At 35.2% G+C, this 25,909-nt stretch overlaps 1 protein-coding gene across 5 annotated transcripts in view; it reads left to right on the top strand.

Moving 5' to 3' along the window:
• ZC3H13 (zinc finger CCCH-type containing 13) overlaps window positions 1-25,909 on the top strand; it is a 92,575-nt gene that overhangs the window by 29,124 nt on the left and 37,542 nt on the right. For all 5 annotated transcript variants that reach the window (XM_073894528.1, XM_025874862.2, XM_025874860.2 and 2 more), the window contains exons 6-8: window positions 3,142-3,281; window positions 3,879-4,039; window positions 9,909-10,106. In XM_073894528.1, coding sequence (XP_073750629.1) covers window positions 3,142-3,281; window positions 3,879-4,039; window positions 9,909-10,106 — 499 coding nt within the window. The remainder of the gene's footprint in view (window positions 1-3,141; window positions 3,282-3,878; window positions 4,040-9,908; window positions 10,107-25,909) is intronic.

Genomic DNA, 25,909 nt, shown 5'->3' with positions numbered 1-25,909 from the left:
ACTCCCTGCTGGGCTGGGAGCCCGACATGGGGCTCTGGGGCTCTATCCCAGGACCCGGAGACCATGACCTGAGCCGAAGGCAGACGCTTAACCATCTGAGCCACCCAGAATTAAGACTTTTAATAGTGAGAATGTATATGTTAAAGACAAAAGGAAATACTTAAATATATATAGTTTTTAATCCATATACATATACTTTTTATATATCTATGATTATTTGCATAAAATGGATTACTGGAAGTAAAATTGTTATATTAAAAGGTATGAATATTCTTAAGGCTTTTACCCATGTTGCCAAATTACTTTCCAAGGTAAATGTAGTGGTTTACATTGTTACCTTCAGATAATGAACATACGTTTTATCTGTACCTTTGCTAATACCTAATGCTATAATTAGAAAAAAATGACTCTTTCATACATGAAAAAGCCATATTTATATATCATTTGTGTTTTTTTCTTTTTGTGAATTGCTGTTTGTGTCCTTGTTCATTCTCCTTTGAATCAGTATGAACTCTTTATGTATTAAGAATGATGGGGCCCCTGGGTGCCCCAGATGCTCAGTCGGTTAAGCATCTGCCTTTGGCTCACATCATGATCCCAGGGTCCTGGGATCTAGCCCTGCATCGGACTCCCTCCTCCATTGGGGGGGTCTGCTTCTCCCTCTCCCACAGCCTGCTGCTCCCCCTGCTTGTGCTCTCTCTCTGTCAAATAAATAAATGAAATCTTAAAAAAAAAAAAAAGAATGTCAACCTTATGTATTGTATTTTTCTATTTTATATGTTCTTAAAAATCTCTGCCTTATAAAATATGACATTCTAATTATATTTAATATTTTTCTAATGACTTAATCATCTATATGAATCAGTTTTTATTAGGCAATTATGATAACCTCAAGCTATAAGATATGAGAGACATTTTCTAAATTTATTAAAGGGTTTCAGACTTTGTTTTGAGTTTCATTTTATGTTTTGTGCCTTCTCATTTTTCATTTTTTGTTAGACTATCAGTTGCATCATGCCTGTTTTGTAGCTCATCTCTTATAGGCCAGGAAAACATCTTCCTTTTGTTTATAATAGATAGCCATAAAATAAGAATAAGTAGTATCTGAGTGAAGACTTGAGAGCTTTTCCTCTAAGCAAGATATATTAGTTATAGTACATTGACTTTAACTGTTCAGGCTTAGCCCCTTGTGGGGTAGTTGGGGACTCAAGGACTGAAAGCCAGCTTCTCATTTTTTACGTGTGTTCTGTATTGGTGATATTTCCAGATAGCAGTTTTTAGAGGGACGTGGGACATTATTGATAATACCTTTAAAAATGCTATAAATCATTCTTTGCAATTAATTACTCTTCCCTTTGTTTTATACATACTTAGTATTTAATTATGGAATTTTTTCTGTTAATATTTTAAGAATACCATCAAACTGAATCTTTGAACCCTATTACTCACTGATACAAAGTGTCAGAATGCACAGTAATACTGAAGATAGCCATTATTTATTTACTTAAATTTAGTATCTTCTGGGGCACCTGGGTGGCTCAGTTGGTTAAGTGTCTGCCTTTGGCTCAGGTCATGACCTTAGGGTCCTGGGATAGAGCCCAGCGTCAGGCTCGCTGCTCCGCAGGGAGTCTGCTTCTCCTTCTCCTTCTGCCCCTCCCTCCTGCTTGTGTGCTCTCTCTCTCTCAAGTAAATAAAATCTTAAAAAAAATTCGGTATCTCTAATCATTTTATCTAGTAAAAGCTTTATGTCCTTAAATATTTAGTGATTGCTTTCTGACTGAAAAATGTGGTTTAGTGTATTTTATATATTTACTGAAAAATTGTCATCATCTTCTATTAGGTGAGTAATCAATTGAGTTACACAGTTAAAGGCTATATAGCTACCCTCTCAGTTCCCAAGCATATAAATGGATAGTTGGCATTATAATGTATTTGGTCTATGCATGACAATGATGTTCATTTTCTTTTCTTTTTTTTGAAAGATTTTAGAGATCATGAGCAGAGGGGAAGGGTAGGGGGAGAAGCAGGCTCCCCACTGAGCAGGGAGCCCGATGCAGGCCTCCATCCCAGGACCCTGAGATCATGACCTGAGCTGAAGGCAGACGCTTAACCGACTGAGCCACCCAAGCACCCTGATGTTCGTTTTCTTGTGCTTTAAGCAATCAAGTAGAACTACCTTTCTTCGTTGTTTTTTAGTTTTTCATTTTATTTCTTTACCCCAGGTTAAGGAATGGTGATCCTAAGTGCTAAAAGTATCGTTTGAGAAGACACTTCAGTTCCTAAGCAGTCAAGCCCAACATTGTCTGTCATGTGTTGGGATAGGAGTCACTGAAATTCCTTCCTCTAGGCTTTTTGGCATTATAGCAAATGAGGGTGAGAGGTTGGGTGGCAATGCCAGTAGCCACTGAAAACTTCCGCATATTGTGATGAAATAGCTCTGCACACCATTTTTTCTTTCTTTTTTTTTTTTCCTTTAACCAAGCCATCATATTTTTTTCATTGGAAAAGGTGAATGGAAATAAAGGCATAGTATCATATCTGTTGAGGAGATAGGCAGTTCTAATCTAAGGAACCAGTACAAATCGCTTATAATGGAAATGTACAGCTCCCTCAGACATTAGCTCATGTACACATTAGTATGAAATTATCAGACTTTAGTTTTAGATACAAATCAGTTGTGTCACTAGTAAAAAAAGAATATGGAAGCAGTGTAGGACACCTAATGTAACCTTCATTTAATACTAATGAATTCTTAAAGTCAAGGAGATAATGAAATCACATCATATTCAGGATGAAATATTGAAGGCTTTGGTATCTTTAATATTTACAATTTACTTGTTAGTTTTTAATTGTATCTTTTAAAAATCCCATCTCCTAACCAAAATCCCAACCCCAGGCAACCCAAAACTACTTTCAGAAACCCAAGAATCTTAAAAATGTTTGGCTTTTCATAAAAAAATCAACCATATTGATTTTAATCCTTTATAGAACCAGTACATATTTTATCTTTAAGAAGTATGTTATTCTAATGAAAGAATCTACCATTTTAATTTGTATAAAATTTACTGGAAAAAAATTTCTCTAATTTTTGGTATAGATAATTGATAGTTTCTGACAAGTAATGTAATTTTTATTTTAAAGATTCTGACAATGGAGATATTAATTATGATTACGTTCATGAGTTGTCATTGGAAATGAAGCGTCAGAAGATACAGAGGGAATTAATGAAGCTGGAACAAGAAAACATGGATAAGAGAGAAGAAATTATTATTAAAAAAGAGGTATGCTGTTTATTGAAATATGTTAATAATTAGCATCAAATAAATGGCTATTGATCAGAGAATTCATTAGCTCTATCTTAAATTGTATTAGGATATTGATACACTGATCAAATTATTGTGTATCAACTACATATATGTCAGTCATTTAATCTTCACATTATTATATAATAAATATGAAATATTTTTGCTTTTGAACAGGTAAAAAACTGAGGTGGTATTGCGTAGAGTTGCCAGCTAATTTAAATAGGATTTGAATCTATGTATGTCTGTTTTTTAGGCCTAAGCTATTTCTAGAATACTTGTTTACTTTCTAAAGGGTAGAAATGCAACTTATTTGAATATAATTTGTGATTTTTCCGAAGAGATTTTGAAGTTTTATAATTTTAGTTTGCTTTATTGATATTAGTGTTAAGTTAGGGCAGTTAATTATCATATTGGTTAAAAGCATGTGTTTAGGAGTCAGATTAATCATGGTGTCTGTAATAGCACTTAATATTTCATCTGAAGTTTGGTATATTTTAGAAACACCTACTTTGTTGTCTGATTATAACAGCCATGATTGAAGGAGTTTCTGAATTGACTGAATTCTTTTAAAAGGTTTCACCAGAAGTGATTAGATCAAAATTATCTCCATCACCTTCTCTAAGAAAATCAAGCAAATCTCCAAAGCGAAAATCAAGCCCTAAGTCATCATCTTCAGCAAGCAAGAAAGACAGGAAGACAGCTGCAGTATCCTCACCCTTATTGGACCAGCAGAGGTCAGTAGGGTGGTAAATAATGCCAGAATGAAATAGCTTTTTCTGAAATGATACTCAAAAGAGTTAGTAGATTACAGAGGGTACTTTCAGTATGTAATGTAAATTTTTTTCTTCTAAAAAAAGGTACAAAAAGTTTAAATTTAAAAGAAAATTATACAGAACAATAAAACAGATGTCTGTGTCCCACCTACGTATGCTTCAGAGCTTTTTATTTTTTAAGAATAAAACATAATACATATATATCCTGTCTTTCCCTCTTGAATTTGTTTTTGATACTTGTGCATGTGTTTTTATACTTTCATATGTATTTATCTGTTTAATCTTAATACTTGTATTAAAGCTTTGCTTCTGCAACTTTCTTTTTCACTTAACATTTTTTGTATTTATATTGATGTATATAGCCTTTTTTTTCATTTGAGTACTTATACTATATTTACTTTTCTGCTATTGAACATTGAAGTTGTTTTCAGTTTTTCACTGTTACAAGTTATACACAGTGAATGTTCTTCTTGTCTCCTTGTGCACGTGGTTCTGAGATTAGATTCTTTATAGCCTATATATAGCAGTATGAAGATATTGGAATTATTCCAGTAGCCAGTTGAGGAAATAAAAATAGAAATAGGAAAATATGATTACATTGAGGGACTAAAAATAAGACAGAAGACACATTCCCACTTAATGTCACTCTATACTATTTAAATTTTGTTTTAATTAAAGCACATATACTAATTTTCTTTAAGAAAAAAACCTAAACCTCTTCCCAACATATGACCAGTTGGCAAACTGTTTATCTGAACCCACAAGGAAACATATCTGTCTTCTCCCTTTTAGTTTCTAGAGGCTTTAACCCTACAGACTCCAGGTACCTTCTGCCTAGATTATTATATCCTACTAACTGTGTTTATTTTATCCAGTGCCACTCCCCTACACACATAAACATTTTATTCAGCAGCCCCAACCTATTCATTTTACAGATGTTGTGAGAGAAATCTTGAAAGAACAATTCCAATTAATTTACTATGCCATTGAAAAACTCAGTGGATTTCCATTCTGTTGAATAAAATTCAGATTCTATTTTTTTTAAAGATTTTATTTATTTATGAGAGAGTGCACGTGTGTGCATGCATGCATGAGTGGTGAGAGGAGCAGAGGGAGAGAGACAGGCAGACTCCGCACTGAGCAGAGAGCTGGATGCAGGGCTCAGTCCATGCAGGGCTCAATCCCAGGATCCTGAAATCATGACCTGCTGAAGTGAGAGACTTAACTGACAGAGCCACCAGGTGCCCTAAAATTTAGATTCCTTAAGATGACGTTTATACTTTGATCTTTTCAGTCTTGTTAATATTTTTGTCCAGTTTTCTTCTTACCCTCTTCCACCTTCAGTTCTTCAATGTCCAGCTCAAATTCTGTCTTTCCATTAAGTTTTTCCATTTCTCTTTATTGAGCATAATTTCTATTCTTTTTGTATATCTATCAGATTTTATTTATACCTCCCTCTTAATATTACTGTTTGCATTATATTTTATCTATGGCGTACATATATTAGAACCTCTGTTAAACTTAAGCTCCTTGAAGATTGGGATCTTGGTGGTTCATTGTTTTTTCTCCCCACTGCACCTACTTTGCATAGAGCTTTGCATTGTATTAAGACACTCTGTAAAGATGATTTGATCCTCTCCTTTGCTCCTGGAATTGAGTAAATGTTGCAAAGAAATATGGAAGAAGTGAATGATAGATCTATGTGATGGCATCCACTTCATTTGTTCTTGTTCTTTTATCCTCTTGGCTAACCAGTTAAATAACTATCCCTCAGTTCCTTCCATCCATTTCCGAAAAACAAAACAAAACAAAAAACAAAAACCAGCATACCAGAAATACCCTTCTTTTGTTTCCTTATCCTTTCTGTTTATAAAATCTTTGAAATTTAATCTCTTTGTGGAAAATTTTGTTAACTGTTTGGATGAAGGGTTTGTTTGGATGAAGGGTTAGTTGCATCTTGTTCTTTTTCATATAGTCTTCTCTTACAGCTTTATTAGTAATTCATTTATCCTCTTATTATTTAGCAGGAATAATTGCTCACCTTGATTTAATTAGTATATTTCTTGTATTCTAAGAGTATAGTATTTCTTTAGCCATGCAGTTTATACATTGTGTAGTGTGTGTCAGATCATCAACTTCTGGTTTCATTGTTGAATCATACTGTAAGCTGTATGAAGGCATATTAAGCAAAAAGTAAGAATTAGAATTTCAGTTAAAATTCAGTAGAGTGTTGTAGCAATGCCAGTAAGTCATCTGAGGTGACAATCAGGTAAATAGGCTCCTTGGTCTTACGTTGTTATCATATTGGGTGGTCAGCGTAATTACAGACAAATTGAAATTCATACTTCTCCCTGAAAGCTGGCTGTTTTCTTTGATGTTCATTGTGAGATATATCCTGATAGCAAGCTTTAGGCTAATATGTGAGATACAGTGTGGCTTAGATACATCAGCAAATGTATTATCTGTTCTGTCCATCTACATTGTCTCTTAGTTTTTATTAAGTAAATTTTTCTTTATAGCTCTTTGTACAAAGATGTACAAAGTTGGGGTGCCTGGGTGGCTCAGATGGTTAAGCATCTGCCTTCGGCTCAGGTCATGATCCCAGGGTCCTGGGATCGAGTCCCGCATCGGGCTCCCTGCTCCTTGGGAGCCTGCTTCTCCCTCTGCCCTTCTCTCTCTGTCTCTCATGAATAAATAAATAAAATCTTTAAAAAAAAAGAAGATGTACAAAGTTGTACAAAGATGTACAAAGTTGTACAAAGTAGGTCAAAAGCTGTTCAAAAGGAGTAGTTTTAAGGAGAGAGAAGGAAAGGATCTAAAAATGGTAGAAGTAGATAATTGAGCTCTATGTCACAAATAGGAAGTAGGTTCTGCCAATAAAGAATAATCAGTTGACTTAAAAAAATGTTGAAAGATCTTGTTGACTTCAGAATGTGCAAAACCAATTTTGACCCATGTAGTTGGAAGGCACTTGAAATCTCATATTGTAACGTAATTGTGATTTCCAACTACCCATATTTTTGAAGGTAATGTGAAGAAATTCTGTACTTCAGTGAGTATATTGGTGTAATCCTGGTTGTTGTAATAGCTCAATCCCAGAATGTGAGTTTAACGCTACAGAAGTTTATTTTTCACTGAAGTAAAATCAAAATGGGTGTTCTGATTAATACATTGCTCTCCTATCATAGAGATTCATTAGCCTAGGCTCCTTGTGACATTGGCTCCACTTGGGTTTTGGGGACACCAAAAAATGGAATGTGCAGAGAAAAAAATTAATTGGAGTATTGCTCTTACTTGGCTGAACAGTTTACAATTGCCTGGAGTATGAGAGTCTTTTATTAGTTAGGCCTGGAAGTGGTGTATATCACTTCTACTCACATTTTTTGGCCAGAACTTGGTCACTTGGCCATACCTGATTTCAGAAAAGTCTAGACAGTATGGTTCAACAGTGTGCCAAAGACAACATTTAGTAAATACCTAGCTAGTCCCTGTCACAGGAAGTAATGTAAAAATACAGTTCGTATCAAGAATTCCTCTATTATTTTGTCTTTAAAATAATTTTTAATAGATACTACTGTTTTTGTCTTTTAAGTGGAAAACATTTAGAAATGCAGGCATTTATCACTTATCTGTTAGATACATTAAAAGTTTGAGTTATCTCATAAATATGTAAGGAGATATGTGGCTAATAAGGTTCATAGCAGGAGACAAAAGTGAAAAATAGATTTGATTGTACTTTAGTAACTTCTGACTTGCTACATAGCTAACCCTACCTACGATAATAAGAAATAGGGATAAGGATTTTCTGAATGCCCACTGAGTCCATTGATTTTATACTTTTATCTTTTTAAAATTTTACCAGCAATTTTGAGGAAGATGCTGCCCATTACCTTTTCATAGCTAAGGAATCGTGGGATTAGAGACATCACGGTTACAGGAAGTAAGTTCTAGGATATAGACTTAGGTCATCATTTATAAAAACTAATAGAGATAGTGAAATGAGTAGCTGGTGAACCAGATACATGAAAAGAGAGGGCTGCTTCAAAATTCAGCACCAGACTAAACAGTGTTGGAGAAAACAAGAACAAGTTTAATAACAATTTAAGAACAAACAAAAATAATAATAAATTCATAATTTTAGTACAGTTTGAGAGAATAATTGCATTGACATGATGAGACCAGTTGACACGAAAATTAAAGCAATCTGTGAACAAAGATATTTTGGGAGAAAAACAGTTTAGTTTTAAGAAACTAAAAATGGCAGAATAATGAGATTGCCAAATTTGGAACAAGTAGAATGAGTGCTGCTTAAAAGAATTAGTGAATTTGAAGACATATTTGGGATATGAGAAAGCAAAAGGAGAGATGGAAATAATAGAAAAATAAGACATGGAGGAGAGATCCAGGAGATGCAGTAACTATAATAAAGCTAACCATAGAGACTTGGGCCATTTGGAGAATTGATAAAATAAAAATTTTTTAAAATTGAACTGAAAGAGTTAAGGTTTTAGATTGAAATGGTTTACTGAGTTCTGGAGAAGGTTAAAAAAAGAAAACCTAAATATATCTTGGTGCATTTTTTAATTTCTAAAGAAGAATGTCTTATAATCATCCCAGCTGAAAAACTGGGTAACACGCATGGGGAAAAATAAATGGACTCTCTTTGTAGTTTTCATCTGCAACACTAAATGTTATAAAATATTATAACAATATTTGTAGAGCTCTGAGGGAAAAGGTTATCTAACACCAAAATGCTGTATTCAGTCAAATGACTGTGCAGATATAAGGTAAAGACAATTTTGGATATATAAGAGGTCAAAGTTATACCATTTGGATAAAGTTATTTAAAGTGCCAAATTAAAGAGGCTACTCTACACCCAGTAATCACTTCTAGGTAGATTAAATGTGAAAGGTAAAATTCCCGAATTTTAAGGGACTGTTTTTAGTCACTGTAATCTTAGTGTTGAGAAAGATTTCTTAAACAAGACTTAAAGATTGGGACGCCTGGGTGGCTCAGTCCTTGAGCTGCCTTCAGCTCAGGTCCAGATCCCAGGGTCTTGGGATCAGGTCCCACATTGGGCTCCCTGCTCAGCGGGAAGCCTGCTTCTCCCTCTCCCACTCCCCCTGCTTGTGTTCCCTCTTTTGCTATCGCTCTCTGTCAAATAAATAAAATCTTAAAAAAAAAAAAGACTTAAATGTTTAAATAAATGTTTACTAACAGTGTTTAGGATTTCATTTATAGATGATGTAATTTTGCATTCTTTATCATAAAAATGGAGACCACCTAAAAGATTTACCAATCTGAAACTGTTTAAAGAAGTTATGGAGCATCTCTATTCTATGAAATTTGATACAGTCTAGTCTATAAAAATAATTATCTACATCTGTTTTTTGTCATAGAAAAGATAACCCATGCTATGTTTAGTACAAAAAACTTTTACAAAACATTATAATAGTATTGGAGGAGGGAGAAGAGACATAGAAAAACTGTGGGCATATATCCAAGGTGTTAACAAGGGTTATCCTTGAGTAGTGGAATCATACATCTACTTTTCTATATAAGCTTTAAAAAAATTCAGTTCATGCAGTTTTCTTGTTATTTCTATTTCTGAAAGACTCTCTTCCTACACCACCTCTATCTTTCTCAGAAACCTGTCCTTTAAAATTATATAAGTAGCAAGTTAAATTAATTATTTGCTCATTTCTGTGTATTTTTTTTCCTGGGTATTGATAATATTTTTTAAGTGTGCTTTGTTAAAATGAAAAAAAATACCCATTTGACCTTCCAAAAGTATTTGGACCTCTAATGATAGCTTTGTATTACCTTCAGGAATTCAAAAGGCAACCAGAGTAAAAAGAAAGGACCTCGAACTCCTAGTCCACCTCCTCCTATACAGGAAGATATTGTTCTGGGGAAAAAATATAAAGAAAAGTATAAAGTAAAAGATAGAATAGAAGAAAAACCAAGAGATGGAAAAGACAGAGGACGAGATTTTGAAAGACAAAGGGAAAAAAGAGACAAGCCAAGGTAAGTAGGATTGTATGTTTTTAACAATCTTACTTTTGTAGAATCTAAAATACTCACTTTTCAGAAGCTTTTTAAGGCATCATTGTAGTAGATTTTTTAGTGTTTTAAAACTCTGTATTTAATAATTCCCATGTTGAGTTAGGGATAATTCAGTAAACATTACCTTAACATCATAAAATAATGAAATTTTTTATCTTAATCGTTAAGTGTACAGTTTAGTAATGTTAAGTATATTCACATTGTCATGAAACAGATCTCCAGAACTTTTTCATTTTGCGCACCTGAAATTCATCTGAATATTCATTAAACAACTCCCTTTCCCCTCCTCCCCTAGTACCCCAGCCTCTGGTAACCACCATTCTACTTTGTTTCTATGAATTTCACTACTTTAGTAGTCATATAAATGGAACCATTTTGTTTTTTTGTGACTGATTTATTTCACTTGGCATAATGTCTTCAGGATTCATCCATGTTGTAGCATGTGACAGGATTGCCTTGCTTTTTAAAGCTGAATGATATTCCACTGTATATCCATTTCCCTGTTGGACATATGGGTTACTTCCACCTCTTGGCTATTGTGAATAGTGCTGTGGTAAGCATAGATGTGTTAATATCTCAAGACCCTTCTTTTGATACTTTTGGATATATACTCAGAAGTGGAATTGCTGGGTCATATGATAGTTCTGTTTTTAATTTTTGAGGAAATTTCATACTGTTTTCCGTACCAGTTGCCTCTTTTACAATCCCATCAACAGTGTACAAGGGTTTCAATTCCTCCACATCCTCACCAACACTTGTTATTTTCTGTTTTTTTGGACAGTAGTCATCCTAATAGGTGTGAGGTGATAGCTCATTGTGGTTTTCGATTTGGCGTTTCACTGACGATTGGTGATGTTGATTATCTTTTCATATGTTTGTTGGCCATTTGTATATCATCTTTGGAATAATGTCTATTCTCTACCCAATTTTTAATTGAGTTATTTGATTTTTGTTCTTGAGTTTTAGGAATGTATTATATATTCTGGATATTAACCCCAAATTAGATATATGATTTGTATTTTCTCCCTTTTCATAGGTTGCCTTTTCATTCACTCTGTTGATAATGTCCTTGATGCACAAAAGGTTTTAGGTTTGTTGTGATACCATTTGTCTATCTTCGTTATTGTTGCCTGTACTTTTGGTGTCATTTCCAAAATATCATTGCCATCTCTGGTGTTATAAAGATTTTCCCCTAAGCTTTTTTGTGTAGGAGTTTTATAGTTTTAGATTTTACACTTAGATTTTTAATCCCTTTGGAGTTAATTTTTGTACATGGTGTAAGATAAGGGTCCAACTTCATTTTTTTGTATATAGATAACCATTTTTCCCAGCACTCTTTTTAGAAAAGACTGTCTTTTCCCCATTGAGTGGTCTTGGCACCCTTGTTGAAGATCATATGGCCATATGTGCAAGGATTTATTTCTGGACCCCTCTGTAGTACTCCCCTGGTCTGTTTTGTCTTTATGCCAGTACCACACTGTTTTGATTACTTAGCTTTCTTATATGTTTTAAAATGAGGAAGTGTGAGTTCTCTCACTTTGTTCTTCTATATGAAAATTATTTTGACTTATTTACATGTCCCTTGGAATTTTGTATCAATTTTTGGATGAATTTTTGTATTTCTACAAAAAAATGCCATGGGATTTCAATGGCGACTGTGTTGAATCTGTAGGTCCGTCTCAGTAGTATGGACATCTTAACAATATTAAGTCTTCTAATCCATGAGCATGGAATGTCTTTCCATTTATATGTGTTTTCTTTAATTTCTTCCAGTGATATTTTGTAGTTTTCAGTGTACAAGTTTTTGAACTCCTTGGTTAAGTTTATTCCTAAGTGTTATATTCTTTTTTTATGTCACTGTAACCGGAGTTGTTTTCATCATTTCTTTTTCAGATTGTTCATTGTTAGCCTATAGAAACTAATTTTTGTGTGTTGATTTTTGTGTCCTGCAATTTGGCTGAATTTATTCTAACTGTGTGTGTGTGTGTGTGTGTGTGGTGTGTGTGTGTGTGTGTGTGTGTGCATGTGCATGCACATGCATGCATGTAACCTATAGGGTTTTCTACATGTAAGATCCTGTCATCTTTGAATGAGGATAATTTTACTTCTTCTTTTGCAATTTGAATGCCTTTCATTTCTTTGTCTTGCCTATTTGCTCTGGCTAGAGCTTCAATACCACGTTGGATAGAAGAGATGAAAGCAGGCATCCTGTCTTTGTTCCTATCTTAGAAGTTTTTAGTCTTTCACCATTGAGTATGATGTTTGCTTTGGACTTTTTCATAAGTTGCTTTGTTATGTTGAGATAGTATCTTTCTATTCTTAGTTTGTTGAGTGTTTTTACCATGAAAAAGTGTTAAATTTTGTCAAATGTTTTTTTCTGCATTTATTGAGATGATCATGTGACTTTCTTAATTCTTGAACCATTCTTGCATTCTAGGAATTAATCCCACTTTGCCATGGTGTGTAATTCAATTTACATTGAATTTAATGTGTCATTCAATTTGATTTGCTTGTACTTTGTTGAGAATTTTTACATCAGTATTCATCAGGAATATTTGTCTAGGTTTCTTACAATGTTTTTGTCTGGCTTTGCTATCAGGGCCTCATAGAATAAACTTGGAAGTATTCCCTCCTGTTTAGTATTTTTGGAAGAATTCCAGAGGATTAGTGTTAATTCCTTCAAATGTTTGATAGAATTCTCCAGTGAAACCATGTGGTCCTAGGGTTTTCTCTTTTGGGAAGTTTTAGATTACTGATTTAATCTCCTTCCTCATTATTGGTCTGTACAGATAAATTGTTTCTTAAATGAGTCAGTCTAGGTAGGTTGTAGGCCTAGGAATTTATCCATTATTTCTAGGTTATTCAGTTTGTTGATATACAGTGTTTCATAGTATTCTCCTGTAATCCTTTTTATCTCTGGCATCAGTTGTATTGACCCACTTACCTGATTTTAGTTATTTGAGTCTTCTTTTTTTCTTCATCTAGCTAAGGATTTGTCAATTTTGTTATCTTTTCAAAAATCCAACTTAGTTTGGCTGATTATTTCTGTTGGTTTTCTGTTCTCTATTTTGATCTCTGCTCTAATCTTTATTATTTCCTTCTACTAGCTTTGGATTTCGTTTGTTCTTTTTGCAGTTTTTTGAGGTGTCAAATTAGGTTGTTAGTTTGAGATCTTATTTTTAATGTACACATTTATAGCTATAAAATTATTTTTAGCACTGCTTTCGCGGCAGCTCATAAGTTTTGGTATGTTGTGTTTTCATTTTCATTCGTTCCGAGGTGTTTTCTAATTTCCCTGTGGCGTCTTCTTTGACTCATTAAGAGTGTGTTGTTTAATTTCCATATATTTGAGGATTAAATGACATAATGCTTAAAAAATAAAGTACTCAATAAATATATTCTTTATTTTCCTACTTTAATAATAAATTGCAGTATAATATTTAAAAATGCCTTTCTGTTTACAGGTTTTCGCTTGTGCAAATTGAGTTCTGTTTTTCTCCATTGTGATCAGAAAAGATACTTTGTATGATTTCAGTCTTCTTAAATTTGTTAAGACTTGTTTCATGGCCTGAAATGTGGTCTGTCCTGGAGGATATTCCATGTGCACTTGAGAAGGATGCATATTCTACAACGGTTGGGTGGAGTGTTCTTTATATGTCTGTTAGGTCCAGTTGATCTGTAGTGTTGTTCAAATCCTCTGTTTCCTTATTTTTCTGTCAGTTAATCAACATTAACTTTTTGGTATAAATGGAATTATATAAAAGAGCCAGCCAGTGAAAGAGCTGAAACCCTTCTGAAAATCTGTTCATTTTAAAATTAACATTGTTTCAAAATTTAAAGTTAAGTAACTGCATTAACTAATTTAGTTTCTTTGTATTTTAATAAATTCTCATAGCCAGTTTTTCCTCTATTCTATAACAGTAGTACTTCTTAAAGATCTATTTTCAAAACTGACAAATTATAAATTCTTGATTTTTAAAATTCATTTATTTAGTGATACTTAAGAGCAAAAATTTTTTTAAAAAATTAACTTGAAGATAATATTTTTGTGGTTCACAAGATTTATGAAATGCATGCAGATTTAATAGGGATGCTTTTCCCCTATCCATTTTTAAAAATTGGTTTTCAAATTTATTCTTTCATGAAATTAATATTTCCTCAAGAAAAAATGTAACTCTTTAGAGGGCTCTCAAAGAAAATGCACAAGCCTTGAAGTTAATACAAATAGGAACTTTTATCTTGGGTCTGCCAATTACATGATGTGAGACCCTGAATAAGTTGTTTTCTCTGAGCTTCTATTTCTTCAACTGTAAAATATGCATGATACTGCCTCATAGGGTTGAGGTGAGGATTAAATGAGATAATGCTTTAAAAAATAAGCAGAGTACTTAATAAATATACTCTGTCTTCCTACTTTAATGATAAATTAGAGTGTAGTGATATTTAAAAATGTCTTTCCATTTGCAGGTTTTCACTTAAACTACATAGGTAATAGAATGTAGCCATAAAGATATTCTTCTTTTTTCTAACTGATACTTATGCAGTATCAGATTTAGAATCAGCTGTTAGTAATAAGGACTCAATGTGGGGGGCTTACGTACATAAAGCAATAGTTCCCAAACTTTGCTGCACCTTGGGATCTGCCTGAGAGTCTTTGAAAAATTTTAAAACCTGATTTCAATCCCCAGATATTCTTATTTAATTAGTATGAGGAGCAGCCTTGGTATCCAGATTTTTTAAAAGCTCATTGGGTGATTCTAATGTTCATCAAAGTTTAGGAACCATAAATTGGGATTTATTCTCTCATATAAAGAAGCTCAGAGGGAGGCAGTCCAGGACCTGTACACTGTTCATTCCACAGTCATTGGTGATCCAGGTACTGTCTGTCTGCCTTGTACATGCTTTTTTTTTTTTTTTTTAAGGATTTTTTATTTTTATTTGAGAGAGGAAGGTGGGGAGGAGGAGAGAGCACTTGCACAAGCAGGGGGAGCAGCAGAGGGAGAGGGAGTAGACTCCCCACTGAGAGAGCCAGACAGGATCCCAGGACCCTGGGATCATGACCTGAGCCAAAGGCAGACACTTAACCGACTGAGCCACCCAGGCACCCCCATGCTTTCTTTTTCAGGATTATCCCATGGTTTAAGACGACTACTGATGACTTAAGGCATTTCGCCCATATTCCAGGCCACAGAAAAATGAAGGGAAGAAAGCCTTTCCTGTTTCCAAACACTATTTCCTGTTATATCTGTTGGCCAGAATTTAGTCACATGGCTACATCTAGCTCTGAGGGTGTCTTAGAAATGTAATCCTTCAAAATAAAGAGAGAGAGAGAGAGAAAAGAAAGAAGGAAGGAAGGAAGAAAGGAAGGAGAGAGAGAAAGGGGAGGGAAAGGAAAGGAATGTAATCCTTTAGCTGAGCATGTAACTGACTCAGATAAAATTGGGTTTACTAAAGAGCAAGGAGAGAGTGTGTGTGGGATAGCTTATTGCAGTCTAGATGCCATTTCTGTTCACGTTATTAAGTAACAACGTGTTATTAGAATGAAAGCAGCATTACCTGCCACTTTATCTGGAAAGCCTTGTGAACTGGTAATTGTAATATTATTCAGGATAAATTACCTACCCAGTAAGCAGTTAAGATAGCTTAATGATTAAAAGTTCAACAAAACCAATCTTTGTCCAAAAAATAGATTCTGATGATAAGCATGATAAGCTTTGTCCTTTCTTTGTCTTGATAAGAGATCATCTTGTCTTAGATGAATCAGTATTTTTCTCTCCCCCTCTGGTGACTTGACTTAGAAGAACCAGAATGATTCTGTGAACCATTTCTAGGACCTAGCAACATTGTGCCTTATTGGAGCAATAACGGAATGGTTAAGTGGAGCACCCACAATTCTTGAACATATTTTCCTAAAATATATTCTGTATTTTATTCAATCTAATAGATATGTTTTTGAAAATGACATGTATATCAGATATAAATTATGTTAAATGTTCTTACTAACTTACATTTTAAGGAAGCTTTATTCTTTAATGGTTCTTGGTATTTTCATTTCGTTATTTTGACCCAGAAATCTCTGAGAGGTAGGTGATTCTTAACATATGTCCCTGGATACTTCACCATTGAAATAGTTACATGTTTTGTATTATGAGGAATTGAGTATTATATAGGTTGATTCTTCATTTTCCAGTGTGTCTTCCTAGCTGTCTCTACCAGGAACAGCAAGGTATGGCTAGGACTTATATGTTGCTTAGTATCTAGAAAAATCTGAACTCGGTTTATTTTGTTTATCTAAGAAAGTAAAGCAGCAGAACTAGGAGTACTGAAGAACTGCATTGGTACCTGACTTGCTGTGGAGTTCTGAAGCCATATTTGACACAGTTGAAAAAGGGGGCATTTTGATTTAGGAGGAGTTAATTTAATTTTGAGGGGGGTTTTTAGAGGTGGATCTCTTATTTTAATATATCCCCATTACTTCGAAGGAGAACTTATTCTAAAACCAAATACTGTATTAAGAATCATCGTCATGCTTTCAGATTGGTGGGGTATATAATTAAATGTCAGTATCTAGATTCTTTTCGGAGAAAATTGCCCTTTAAAATTAATTTAGATGTTATAATGGGCTTATTCAGAATAATTTGGTTGTTAGGATATGTTGTGCTAAGGTAAAAATATGCTAATTCATTTATTCAGTTATTGGGTGTAGGGTAGGCATTGTTCTAAAAGCTGGTGATAAGGCAGTGAACAAAAATGTTCTCAGAAGCTTCGTTACTATAGGTAGAAGTAATATAGTAATCACGTGTGTGGAAAATAATATATCTCTGAATATGGATTTTCTTTTTCCAAGTAAAACTTACAAGACCTGTTGGATGTAGGGGATTGCTTATGTTTCTTAAGGATGGTTCCCTATTTAGTTACACAAGAGTATGCGTATGTGTAGGACAGATGATGCAACAAAACCATATGATCCTATGGCTTAAGTCCCTCTCCCTGTCTTCTGTGTCTCAATTTCATAATTTTCTAGATCAGGGGCTCCTTACCTTCTACCTCCAAGATCCATTGGTGGATTTCAGGGGATCTGCAAATTTCTTGATTTGTGGGTAAAATTTTGCCTGTGTGTGTTTTGGGGAGAGGGAAAGTACCCTCCCTCCCAGAAAAAGGTCATGATTTTCCCCCCTCTATCTGCCACTCATCCGGCATTGAGAATTTGAGTACCTCCCCGCCCCCGACCTTCTTTGGCCACATCAACTTTGTTAAGTATATGTTCTGTTCCCAGAATATTTGTTAATTTAATAGCAATAAGTTCTGTCATGTTTTGAAGTGAATCAATGTCTTCCCATTTGGCTGGTAGACTTTACTGAGCTATGATTTATTTATGCAACATTGATCAAAACCTGAATACCACTTGTTTATCCAAGAAAAATAAAAAGCCTTATGGATTTTATTACTCTACTTTTAGTTTTCTAAAAAACAATTTCCCATTACATTTTTGTAAACTTTTCATGACTTGTTCTGTACAGAAAATAGTAAAATCTTGATTACTGATTACCTGGAACTCAACTAAATCATTTTTATTCTATAATTTGTTTTAGAAGAGGTGCAATTCACAGGAAAATTAATTCAAATTAGGTATTTAGTCAGAAAATCACTTGTGAAGGGAATATTTTGTGTCTGTATTCCTAACCTGTTACATCTAGATAATCCTGAAGTAGATATTTGCAGTGGTATTTCAGTGGACCTGTAATATCTTCAGTAGTAAAAATCCATATTCTGTATGCTTTTTGAATTAGGAAAGTGAACCAAGTTACTAGTGTACTTTAAGAAGAGAGGCTTAAACAAACACAAACTTTTTGGATAGTAGTTAACCAAAGGAGTAAGCTAGCAATTGTGTATAGCTCATTCTGCTGGACATTTGGTTAAATATGGTTTTATTGATGGATGGTAATATGTTTTAATCAAAATGCTAGGATGCAAAATTTTGTGATTAAATGAGAAGATAATATTGAGAGCATAGCTAATCACTTTAAAAAAAAAACTTCATTATGATCACCTGAATATAGAAATCTACTTACCTCTTAATAGTACAAATGCCTGCATGATGAGTCTTACCCAGCTTTGAAAGACAGATGTGATCATTCAAAATTTGTTGGCTTTGACTTCAATTTAGGAGAATAAGCAAATCATCATCAAAGTGACAGTCTTATATCCTTTCAGTGATTGCACACATTTATCAAAATAATTAAATCAGAATGTTTCAGACTTTTGGCAAGGAATATTATTTATTGGATATATTCAGTATTTCCATTCATGTACAAGTACCATGGTCTGGATTGGCAAATCTCACCCTATGGCCATGAGCCACAGGATGAGGAAGAATCCATTTGTGCACCAAGCATTTTCTGTAGACTGAATTACGGTTTCTTGAGTAAATGTGTACTAATGTTGCTGGACTGTATGTAGAGGATGGAAAAATGTTACATTAGCATTATTATTATGGAACATTTCACACACATAAAAATACAATAGTATAATGATCCTTTTATATCCATCTTGTTTCCATGCATACTCCTATACACCCCCCCTCCTCCAGTTATTTTGAAGCAAATCCCAGACATCTTACTATTTCACCCACATATATTTTAGAATATATCTCCAGGTGAGAAATACACTTAAAAATACATATCACCACACTAGTATCACACCTAAAAGGAAAAAGGAGAATAGTATAACTTTAAAATAATAAATTTTAAAAGTATTGATGATTTTAATACCTTTTATAACGTTTTCATAAATAATGGGTATTAACACAAATAATATAATGAAGGATATGCAGACTTTTTAATATTAAAATGGGACCTTTGTGTTCAGGCTGGAAATTGCTTATCTGAGGCATTAATGTTTTCTTCTGCATTTAATCAAGCCCTGTGTATAAGCCTAACAAGTGTTTTCATGTGAATGCTGATTTAGGCTACCATCCCCCTATCCCATTCCCCTCCAGCAACCCTCAGTTTGTTTCCTATGATTAAGAGTCTCTTATGGTTTGTCTCCCTCTCTGGTTTCATCTTGTTTTATTTTTTCCTCTCTTCCCCTATATCTATTTTGTTTCTTAAATTCCACATATCAGTGAGATCATATGATAATTGTCTTTCTCTGATTGACTTATTTCGCTTAGCATACTATCCTGTAGTTCCATCCATGTCGTTGCAAATGGCAAGACTTCATTTTTTTGATGGCTGAGTAATGTTCCGTGTGTGTGTGTGTGTGTGTGTGTGTATACACACACACATCTTTATCCGTTCATCTGTCGATGTGTGTGTGTATACACACACACACACACACACACACACATCTTCTTTATCCATTCATCTGTCGATGGACTTCTATACTCCATAGTTTGTCTGTTGTGGACATTGCTGATATAAACACTGGGTTGCAGGCACCCCTTCAGATCACTACATTTATATCTTTGGGGTAAATACCTAGTAGTGCAATTGCTGGGCCATAGGATAGCTCTATTTTCAACTTTTTGAGGAACCTCCATACTCTTTTCCAGAGTGACTGCACCAGCTTGCCTTCCCACCAACAGTGTAGGAGGGTTCCCCTTTCTCCGCATCCTCGCCAACATCTATCTTTTCCTGACTTGTTAATTTTAGCCATTCCGACTGGTGTGAGGTGGTATCTCATTGTGGTTTTAATTTGTATTTCCCTGGTGCTGAGTGATGTGGAGCACTTTTTCATGTGTCTGTTGGCCATTTCTATGTCTTCTTTGGAGAAATGTCTGTTCATTTCTTCTACCCATTTCTTGATTGGATTATTTGTTCTTTGGATGTTGAGTTTGATAAGTCCTTTATAGATTTTGGATACTAGCCCTTTATCTAATAAGTCATTTGCAAATATCTTTTCCCATTCCTTTTTGTCTTTTGGTTTTGTTGACTGTTTCCTTTGCTGTGCAAAAGCTTTTTATCTTGATGAAGTCCCAATAGTTCACATTTTGCCTTTGTTTTCCCTTGCCTTTGGAGACATGTCTAGAAAGAAGTTGCTGTGGCCAAGGTCAAAGAGGTTGCTGCCTGTGTTCTTCTCTAGGATTTTGATGGATTCTTGTCTCACATTTGAGGTCTTTCATCCATTTTGAGTCTATTTTTGTGTATGGTGTAAATAAATGGTCCAGTTTCATCTGCACGTGGCTGTCCAGTTTTCCCAACACCATTTGTTGAAGAGACTGTCTTTTCTCCATTGGACATTCTTTCCTGCTTTGTCGAAGATTAGTTGACCATAGAGTTGAGGGTCCATTTCTGGGCTCTATTCTGTTCCATTGATCTAGCTGTCTGTTTTTGTGCCAGTACCATACTGTCTGGATGATGACAGCTTTGTAATAGAGCTTGAAGTCCAGAATTGCGATGCCCCCAGCTTTGGTTGTCTTTTTCAACATTCCGCAGGCTATTTGGGGTCTTTTCTGGTTCCATACAAATTTTAGAATTATTTGTTCCTGCTCTGTGAAAAAAGTTTTGAGAGGGATTGCTTTGAATGTGTGGATTGCTCTAGGTAGCATTGACATCTTCACAATATTTATTCTTCCAATCCATGAACATGGAACATTTTTCCATTTCTTTGTGTCTTCCTCAGTTTCTTTCGTGAGTATTTTATAGTTTTCTGAGTACAGATTCTTTGCCTCTTTGGTTAGATTTATTCCTAGGTATCTTATGGTTTTGGGTGCAGTTGTAAATGGGGTCAACGCCTTAATTTCTCTTTCTTCTGTCTTGTTGTTGGTGTATAGGAATGCCACTGATTTCTGTGCGTTGATTTTATATCCTGCTACTTGACTGAATTCCTGTATGAGTTCTAGCAGTTTTGGGGTGGAATCTTTTGGGTTTTCCACATAAAGTATCATATTATCTGCAAAGAGTGAGAGTTTGACTTCTTTGCTGATTCGGATGCCTTTTATTTCTTTTTGTTATCTGGTTGCTGTGTCTAGGACTTCTAGTACTATGTTGAGTAGCGGTGGTGATAATGGACATCCCTGCCGCGTTCCTGACCTTAGGGGGAAAGCTCTCAGTTTTTCCCCATTGAGAATGATGTTGGCCATGGGTTTTTCATAGATGGCTTTTTATGATATTGAGGTATGTACCCTCTATCCCTATATGCTGAAGAGTTTTGATCAAGAATGGATGCTGTACTTTGTCAGATGCTTTTTCTGCATCTATTTAGAGGATCATGTGATTCTTGTTCTTTCTTTTATTAATGTATTGTATCATATTGATTGATTTGTGGATGTTGAACCAACCTTGCAGCCCGGGAATAAATCCCACTTGGTTGTGGTGAATAATGCTTTTAATGTACTGTTGGATCCTATTGGCTAGTATTTTGGTGAGAATTTTTGCATCCATGTTCATCAGGGATATTGGTCTGTAATTCTCCTTTTTTTTTTTTAAAGATTTTATTTATTTATTTTGACAGAGAGAGAGAGACAGCGAGAGAGGGAACACAAGCAGGGGGAGTGGGAGAGGGAGAAGCAGGCTTCCTGCTGAGCCGGGAGCCCGACGCGGGGCTTGATCCCAGGACCCTGGGATCATGACCTGAGCCGAAGGCAGACACTTAACGACTGAGCCACTCAGTAACGACTGAGCCACTCAGGTGCCCCAGTAATTCTCCTTTTTGATGGGGTCTTTGGTTTTGGGATCAAGGTGATGCTGGCCTCATAATTGAGTTTGGAAGTTTTCCTTCCATTTCTGTTTTTTGGAACAGTTTCAGAAGAATAGGTATTAATTCTTTAAATGTTTGGTATAATTCCCCTGGGAAGCCATCTGGCCCTGGGCTTTTGTTTGTTGGGAGATTTTTGATTACTGCTTCCATTTCCTTAGTGGTTATAGGTCTGTTCAGGTTTTCTCTTTCTTCCTGGTTCAGTTTTGGTAGTTGATACATCTCTAGGAATGCATCCATTTCTTCCAGATTATCTACTTTGCTGGCATAGTTGCTCATAATATGTTCTTATAATTGTTTGTATTTCTTTGATGTTGGTTGTGACCTCACCTCTTTCATTCATGATTTTATTTATTTGGGTCATTTCTCTTTTTGATAAGTCTGGCCAGGGGTTTATCAATCTTATCAATTCTTTCAAAGAACCAGCTCCTAGTTTCATTGATCTGTTCTACTGTTCTTTTGGCTTGTATTTCATTGATTTTTGCTCTGATCATTATTATTTCTCTTCTTCTGCTGGGTTTAGGCTTTATTTGCTGTTCTTTCTCCAGCTCTTTTAGGTGTAGGGTTAGGTTGTGTATTTGAGACATTGTTTCTTGAGAAAGGCTTGTATTGCTATATACTTCCCTCTTAGGACCACCGTTTCTGCATCCCAAAGATTTTGAACAGTTGTGTTTTCATTTTCATTTGTTTCCATGAATTTTTTTAATTCTTCTTTAATTTCCTGGTTGACCCATTCATTCTTTAGTAGGATGCTCTTTAGTCTCCCATGTATTTGAGTTCTTTCCGACTTTCCTCTTGTTATTGAGTTCTAGTTTCAAAGCATTGTGGTCCAGAAATATGCAGGGAATGATCCCAGTCTTTTGGTACTAGTTGAGACCTGATTTGTGACCTAAGATATGGTCTATTCTGGAGAATGTTCCATGGGCACTAGAGAAGAATGTTATTCTGTTGCTTTGGGATGGAATGTTCTGAATATATCTGTGAAGTCCATTTGGTCCAGTGTGTCATTTAAAGCCTTTATTTCCTTGTTGATCTTTTGCTTAGATGATCTGTCCATTTCAGTGAGGGGGGAGTGTAAAAATACTAATATTGTATTGTTCTCGATGTGTTTCTTTGATTTTGTTATTAATTGGCTTACATAATTGGCAGCTCCCGTGTTAGGGGCATAGATATTTACAATTGTTAGATCTTTCTTGTTGGATGGACCCTTTAAGTAGGACATAGTGTCCTCATCTCTTATTATAGTGTTTGGTTTAAAATCTAATTTGTCTGATATAAGGATTCCCACCCTAGCTTTCTTTTGATGTCCATTAGCATGGTAAATGGTTTTCCACCCCCTCACTTTCAATCTGGAGGTGTCTTTGGGTCTAAAATGAGTCTCTTGCAGGCAACATATCAATGGGTCTTGTTTTTTTTATCCAGTCTGATACCCCGTGTCTTTTGATTGGGGCATTTAGCCCGTTTACATTCAGGGTAACTATTGAAAGATATGAATTTAGTGCCATTGTATGGCCTGTCAGGTGACTGTTACTGTATATTGTCTCTATTCCTTTCTGGCCTATGTTACTTTTAGGCTCTCTCTTTGCTTAGGGGACCTCTTTCAGTATTTCTTGTAGGGCTGGTTTAGTGTTTGCAAATTCTTTTAGTTTTTGTTTGTCCTGGAAGCTTTTTATCTCTTTTCACTGACAGCCTAGCTGGATATACTATTCTTGGCTGCATATTTTTCTCATTTAGTGCTCTGAATATATCATGCCAGTCCTTTCTGGCCTGCCAGGTCTCTGTGGATAGGTCTGCTGCCAGTCTAATGTTTCTACCATTGTAGGTTACAGACCTCTTGTCCCGAGCTGCTTTCAGGATTTTCTCTTTGTCTCTGAGACTTATAAGTTTTACCATTAGATGTTGGGGTGTTGACCTATTTTTATTGATTTTGAGAGGGGTTCTCTGTGCCTTCTGGATTTTGATGCCTGTTTCCTTCCCCAAATTAGGGAAGTTCTCTGCTATAATTTGCTCCAATATACCTTCTGCCCCCTCTCTCTTTCTTCTTCTGGGTTCCCAATTATTCTCATATTGTTTCGTCTTATGGTATCACTTATCTCTCGAATTCTGCTCTCGTGATCCAGTAGTTGTTTATCTCTCTTTTTCTCAGCTTCTTTATTCTCCATCATTTGGTCTTCTCTATCACTAATTCTCTCTTCTCCCTCATTTATCCTAGAAGTTAGAGTCTCCATTTTTTATTGCATCTCATTAACAGCCTTTTTGATTTCGACTTGGTTAGATTTTAGTTCTTTTATTTCTCTAAAAAGGGATTCTCTAGTATCTTCCATGCCTTTTTCAAGCCCAGCTAGAATCTTTATAATCGTCATTTTGAACTCTAGTTCTGACATCTTACTCTAATGTCCATATTGATTAGGTCCCTGGCAGTCGGTACTGCCTCTTGTTCTTCTTTTTTTTTTTTTTTTAAGATTTTATTTATTTATATGAGAGAGAGCACGAGAGGGAAGAGGGTCAGAGGGAGAAGCAGACTCCCTGCTGAGCAGGGAGTCCAATGTGGGACTCGATCCTGGGACTCCAGGATCATGACCTGAGCCGAAGGCAGTCACTCAACCAACTGAGCCACTCAGGCGCCCTCATTCTTTTTTTTTGAGGTGAGTTTTTCCATCTTGTCATTTTGTCCAGAGGAGAATAGATGAATGAGAGAACAAAATGCTAAAAGGGTAACACTGGCCCCAGAAAAATATACACTAAACAAATCAGAAGACACCTTCCAGAAAGCAATCTCTCTTCTGTTCTGAGAGTTGCTGCTGTTCTTTTCTTCAATCCCCTGTTGAGTTTGTAGGTGTTCAGAATGGTTTGATCCCTATCTAGCTGAATTCCTGGAACCAGACAAAATTTAGGTCTCCTACTCCTCTGCCATCTTGCTCCTCCTCCTTCTGCATGATGATTTTAAAGGGTGAGTTATAAATGTTAGTTACATTATGAAGGCATATTTTTGTATTTGAGAAATAGAAACTATTTACCAAAAGAAAAATTGGTATTAGTAATTTTAGCAAAGTCTAGGGTAAGCATACTGGTTTGTAGGTGAAATTAATGTATCTTGAATGAGAGAAAGTTTTTCTTTTTAAACTTTGTAACATTTCACGTTTTCCTCAAATGAAATATGCGCTGAATATTCTCATCCCACATTTTGTCCTCTAGTTATAGCAGCATTAAAAAACTTTTGATTAGAATCAAGTCAGGTTAAAGATTGGCTTTCCCTGTGCTATAAATCACATATAAGTCAGCTCTTGCTGACAGTACACAGATTTCTTCTTTTTAAAGGTATTGAGCTTCTCTTCATGCAATAATAAACTCTTTTCTTTATTTGAATGTCAAATGTCACCTTTTTTTCTCCTCAACAAGAAGCCAGCCAATTCTAAAGCCTAAAAATAATCTAAAATTACTGCTATTCTAACTAGAAATGTATTTTAATATACCTCTGCAATAGTCTAAAAGCCAAAGTACTAATAATTTTGGTCAGATTTCAAGACAGTTTTATTTTCTACCTTTCCTATGTGTAGAATGAACATAGGCCTAGGTCCAGTTATGCTGACATCCATAATTTGATGCATCTTGTTTTGGTAACAGATCCTCTCTTTTCACTGTTCTTTAGTCATCAGACTTTTAAAAAAATAATTACAGGAAAATAAAGATTCCAACTTGGGCTGCTATTACACAGTATCATAGACTGGAGTGGCTTAAACAACAGACATTCATTTCTCACAGCTATAGAGGCTGGAAAGTCCAAGGTCCAGGTTCCAGCAGTTTTGGTTCCTGGCGCATAAACAGTTGTCTCCTCACATGGAGGGAGACAGTGAGCTCTGGTCTCTTCCTTTTCTTGTAAGGATACTAATCTTATGGGAGCCCCACCACAGGACCTCATCAAAGCCAGTTACTCCCAAACGCCTCCACCTTCAAATACTGTGACATCGGGGGGTTGTATAAATTTGGGGGGACACATTCAGTCCATAAGTTTCTTTTTTTTCTTGAAGGATGGGTAGGAAGAAAAATACTGAAACCATAACTTGACA

This window comes from Callorhinus ursinus, unplaced genomic scaffold (genome assembly GCF_003265705.2).
Source record: "Callorhinus ursinus isolate GAN/ISIS: 27379988/994484 unplaced genomic scaffold, GSC_fseal_2.0 scaffold7, whole genome shotgun sequence".
In the NCBI taxonomy this organism is placed as follows: Eukaryota; Metazoa; Chordata; class Mammalia; order Carnivora; family Otariidae; genus Callorhinus; species Callorhinus ursinus.
The sequence above is the reverse complement of the archived record's forward strand: the minus strand, read 5'-3'. Positions and strand labels throughout refer to the sequence as shown.